Below are 5,582 nucleotides of genomic sequence, written 5' to 3'. Positions count from 1 at the left end.
TTCCTATAGTGTGGATACTATTGAGCACATCATTACAAGTTGCACTGAGTTAATCGTGACTTGGGTTTAATGAAGTGGTTATGACTTCCTTTTGGTGCATTAGGAAATTTGAGAATTCCTTGATTTTTGGAACAGCTACCCTTCAAAAATCCTTGTTTTTATAGGCAGTTTTTTAGATTTCTAATAGGTGTAAAAAAACTAAGATTAGTTTAGAGTTCTTGGCTTCATAATCCTATTTTTACTACAATTTTGTTGTAATGTTTATTTTCTAGCTTCTTGCTAGTTTTTATAACATTCCACCATTCAAAAAACGAAACAAAACAAAAAACAAACAGATGCTAGCAATAAAGTTAAAAGTAATAAATCGGATAATATTAGCAAGTAAATACATATGGAAATACATACTTGGGACATAAATTACTATGTTACCTTTAAAATTAAGCCTACACACCCTTTTATTAGATACCATGTCCTCATAAAGAATCAACTCCTCATGTATAACCCCGTGCTATCATTGCACTTCCTTTTCATGTGTGTCCTCTTTTCCTTAAACCACCCACATACATCTCCACCCTCCTAATTGCAGTCGTTCCCTTGTTTGGACATGTCTAAACCACTACAATCTTCCTTCCATCAGTTTCGAGCATTTACATCATTCTCAATGTATTTCTGATTACTGCATTTGACATTATATCCAACAAATTTCTATCATCACATGTCCAATGTAACTTCTATCTTCCTCTCATGTTCCTTCTTAATCGGCCAACATTTTAATTCTTACAACATAGTTGGCCTAACTACCACCCTATAAAACTTGTCCCACGATACAAAATAAGAGTTTCAAGCAGACGCTATGATCCATAAAGAATGAGGAGTTCAATATGCATTAACTATCATATAAAGGCATGATGGTTGAAGTGGAGAACTATTATTGTGGGACAAATTTTACAGGGTGATAGTCGGCCTAACTACCACCTTGTAAATTTTGTACCACAATACATTTGTAATAGTCATCCGCTTCAACCATCCTGCTTGTATATGATAGTTAATGCATATTGAATTCCTCATTCTTTATAGATCATAGCACATATGCTTGAAACTCTCATTCTTTACATCACTCTCCATGTATTTCTGATTATTGCATTTAATATTCTATCCAACAAATTTGTCACCGCATGTCCACTGTAACTTCTATCTTTATCTCATGTTCCTTCTTAATCGACCAACATTTTAATTCATACAACATAGTTGGCCTAACTACCACCCTGTAATATTTTTCCCACAATACATCTGTACCAGTCCTCCACTTCAACCACCCTACCTTTATATGATAGTTAATGCATACTGGACTCTTCATTCTTTATGGATCATAGCTCTTTATGGATCATAGCGCAGATGCTTGAAACTCCCATTTTGGTTGAAGATCTACTCATGCAAACATCTACAATCTACTCAATCATTAAGAAACCTAAAATTGCAAAAGGCATTTTGTCGAACTATGTTGATCTATAAGCCTTTCTCTTCCAACATCATGTTCCAAAAATCTAACTTTGCATTCTAACTAATACACCACGACACCCCTCCAAGGATCTTATGAGATAATTAATCCAAGATCAAAGTGAAGATGTATGATGATACATATTGATCTATAGAACGGGTGAAACTAGGATGTTTGAAAGTAGGTTTATTATGGTACAAATCAAACCCAAAAAAAAAAAGTTAAAATCAAAAACAATGGCAAAAGACTTAGGATATTGGATTAAGAATAAAGTATTTAAACAACACCAAAATTTATCAAATCGACAAAAGTTGAATACTAATGGTGATAAATCCATATAACCATAACAACAATATCTGACTCCTTATGTGTATAGAACACTCCAAATAGCTTCATAAGCTGATATTCGATATCAAAGATGTCATACTATAACAACTTGGAAACCTTTATACGAATTCATTCACCAAAACAAACATTTTATTATTGCTTTGAAAAAGAAAGCTTAAAAGACTATGGAAAGCTAAAGAGTTGGAAAATATTAAAGAGCTATTAATTGATCTCATAACTCAAATAAATGAATTGAAGGAGTCAAGATTAAGCTACATCATAGAAATAGAACACTTTAATCTTACAAATATAGGGAATTCATCATTTTTAACCTAGAGCACATGTCATTATACAAAATGTTGAACATGATTTACCAAACAAAACCTTAACTCTTTTTGTTTATACAAGTTCTAGCCATTAGTCAAAGGTGCAAACTTCATTGACCAACACCCCAATATGCAACATTACCAAAATAAGCAGTTTTGCCCTTCAAAAACCCATGCACATAATTTTCTTCAATCTACAAAACCCATGAACCACATATAACTTAAACAAAAAGCTAAAAGTAACTCCAATTAAATATGAATATATTTAAGTTATAACCTCAACATTTAGAGGAGGAGAAGATAGCCAAGAAAGTTGTTCAACTTCACAAACATCCACATTTCGAGGCAAAAACATAATGATGTTTGGGGTTATTGTTTGAGCTACTTGAAACAATGTATACCTAAATATAAATTATAAAATGCAATTATTATATTTATATGCATCACCATTATCTATCAACTATGATAATCACAATTTAGTGTAGCATGAGAAATAGTATGACATACCCATTAACTGGCTTGAGTAAATCGAGTGTAAAATTGTGTGTATTCTTATATGAAGGTCCTCCCCATGGTGGAGAAAGAAATGCTACATTACCCTTAACATAAACATGATAACCAAAGAAGAATATTATTATTGTATCACAGGGAAAAACTCAAAACTTTTCAAGAACAAACTATGACCAAATGAACTCTGTCAACTAGTTTGGTTGATTAGGGTTTATATGATGTAATAAGATTGTAATGAACAAGAATACCTTTAGAAATGGTGCTAATTGCAAAAAGTCACCGACTATGAAATCAATATAATCGTCCACACCATAGATCTTTGCATTGTTTGATGCCATTTCAACCTTTCGAGGATCAATATCTATGGCAATAACGTGATATCCCCTAAAAAGTACATCCGAACATCTTATGATTCTTAAAAAAAAAATCTGAAATGTGTAATTGTTATATGATTTGGAAACGTTGGGACTTACAATGAAGCAAATTGAATGGAATTGCCACCCATACCAGCAAAGCAATCAACCACAACTCCACCGCCAAGACTCCGCTGGGCATGGCGGACTGCAATTTCCTCCGGCGTGACTGAGAACCATCCTTCGTCGTCCATTTTGATACCTTCATCGTACCTCGAAAATAAACTGTATCGTTGTAGCCAGTACTTCTTAAGCTTTGGGCTGATAATAGGGTGTGATTCTTTACTAGCTCGAAATTTCGCCCTAATGTTCACTGGTATCGGAATCAAAACAATTAACAGAGAAGCTCAGGAGGAAAATTTGAAGATAAAAAACCAATTTCTTGAGATCACTTTGTAAATGAAATTGAAAGCAACTTTCTCACCCTCTTGTTTTCGAAGTTTTCTGCGCTTCTTCGATCGACGATTTGCTGTTGTCATTGTGAAAACTGAAACATGACGCAGAGTTGAAGACGAAGAGCTTGCCAATTGCACCCATGGCTATGGGAATTTACCATTGGTTATATGAGATGGGCTTCGGCTTTAGAAAAGGCCTTCATTGGGTCGACTGCTTTAAAATCTCATTGTATCTCCAACTTGTGGCCCATGAATCTGGGCTTATTCATTTGTTTAGTCAAAACCAATTATAGGTGATTATATATATATATATATATATATATATATATATATATATATATATATATATATATATATATATATATATATATATATATATATATATATATACTAGGAACATGATGAGGGTAGAATCGATTCCGGAGCGGAGTTTCATCACATTTAAGCGAAATGGTAAACTTAAATAGTACAATGTATAAAGATAATATCTATATAAGTGTGTAGTCATTGTAAGAAGTTTAAGTTGAATGCTTATTCTTTTACAAATGGTAAAAGTGTAAAATATAGTGTGTTTACCGAAACTTATACATTCCATTCCATGGTGTTAAGAGAATGTGTAATATACTTATACTCTTGTTGGAAATATGGGCAATATAGCATTGTACTTTAAAAGTACAATGGTGTACTTTAAATTGTAAGGAAAGAAAATATATAATTTAAGTACATTGGTATTTTTCGCATATAGAAATACAAAATCACAAAGCATACTCTTGCTGGAAATATTGGCAATATAGCATTATACTTTAAAAATATAGTGTTTTAAAGAGAGAAAAGATGTAATTTAAGTACATTGGAAATACAAAATCACAAAGCATGTTGTCGTACGCACCTGCAGTGGAGTTACATGAGTTTGTGTGGTGTTGGCAATGACAATGGAATTGGCATTGACATGGACTCTGATTTGAAATTTTTTTGGCCTGTAGCAACTCCAATACTTTTGAGCATGCTCATAAGGGATATGGATATGAATAATATTAACAATTTTAATATAATCTAATAATCCTACTGTATCTTTTTCAAATGGACTACCAAAATGATATATTTGTCAAGTGGACAACCAAAGTGAGTTTTATCTATAAATTTGTTAAATAGATCTTTGATTTTATTCTTTATTTATTAATTTAATTTTCATTCATGTAGGTTATTGCTTAGGTTATTGCTTTTAAGGAGTTATTGCTTTTAAGGAGAAGTGAAGTGATGAAGATATGGTGGAAAGTCGTAGTCTAAGAGTTTTTGAAATTTGATCTCAAATATGATTAGGTTTGCAATCTCTTATTTGTTTCATTCGACAATATTGTGGTATATTATCTAGGTGGTATATTATCTTTGTGAATTTTTTTATCATAATATAAGAATTCAAATGAAATTGTAGATAATGGAATGAAGGTTAGATGAGAGTTGTCATTTTTGTGAAGACTGTGTTACAAAGAAAGATGGTTATAAAGTATTCAACAATATTGTGGTATATTATCTTTATGGTATATTATCTTTGTGAACCCAGTACATGCCAACATAATAAAAGTAGATTGTAGGTCCATTTTTCATATAAAAACTTGAAAGTGTATATACAATAGTGTTGGAATAGTGTCTAAGGCTATAACTATATTCGGTTGTGCATGGTCCTTTTGGGTTGCCTTCACCATAGCAACTTGAAGGATGATCTATTAAGAGAGAGTAAATATTATAAGGAATAATATTTGGCTATTTGATTAATATAAGTCATAAATTAATTGGTATTAATTTGGTGACTTAAAGAGATTAATTAAATAAGAGGGTATAAACTGTCAATTGTTTGATAGTTAGATTTTAGACTGTAAATCCATTAGGATATACCTTGGACGGATTCTAAGAGCTTTAGGATAGCTCAAATCGTCCATAGGGTTATCTATGGAATGGATTTGGATAGCCTTAAGAGAAGATTATCCAATTAGGGTTTAGGGTGAAACCCTTAAGGAGTCTACAAGTATAAATAGACCCTATGGGTGAGGGAATTCGACACACAACCTTAAGCAAGGAACCTCTGGCCGAATTCCTCCCCTCTCCTCTCTCCTAA

General features: G+C 32.4%; 1 protein-coding gene across 1 annotated transcript; it reads right to left on the bottom strand.

Moving 5' to 3' along the window:
* Positions 1-2,107: 2,107 nt before the first annotated feature.
* On the bottom strand, positions 2,108-3,606 carry LOC145005664 (uncharacterized). Its single transcript, XM_078964778.1, has 6 exons — positions 3,499-3,606; positions 3,135-3,387; positions 2,910-3,045; positions 2,659-2,750; positions 2,429-2,552; positions 2,108-2,345 (listed from the first exon to the last, which is right to left on the bottom strand). The coding sequence occupies exons 1-6, from the start codon at positions 3,551-3,553 to the stop codon at positions 2,262-2,264; spliced, it is 744 nt and encodes a 247-aa protein (XP_078820904.1). The 5' UTR covers positions 3,554-3,606; the 3' UTR covers positions 2,108-2,261.
* Positions 3,607-5,582: the final 1,976 nt, after the last annotated feature.

The sequence above is a fragment of the Lactuca saligna genome, chromosome 7, assembly GCF_052625555.1.
Source record: "Lactuca saligna cultivar CGN05327 chromosome 7, ASM5262555v1, whole genome shotgun sequence".
Lineage (NCBI taxonomy): Eukaryota > Viridiplantae > Streptophyta > Magnoliopsida > Asterales > Asteraceae > Lactuca > Lactuca saligna.
Note: the sequence above shows the minus strand (reverse complement) of the source record. Positions and strands in the feature narration are given on the sequence as shown.

Bases quoted from the DNA above. Each gene is read 5' to 3' on its own strand.
- LOC145005664 (XM_078964778.1), bottom strand. From the start codon at position 3,553: ATGACAACAGCAAATCGTCGATCGAAGAAGCGCAGAAAACTTCGAAAA. The intron at 2,751-2,909 runs GTATTCTTGTTC...GTTTATGTTAAG, and splicing joins AATTAGCACCATTTCTAAAG to GGTAATGTAGCATTTCTTTC. The intron at 2,346-2,428 runs GTTATAACTTAA...TGGGTTTTGTAG, and splicing joins CTCCTCCTCTAAATGTTGAG to ATTGAAGAAAATTATGTGCA.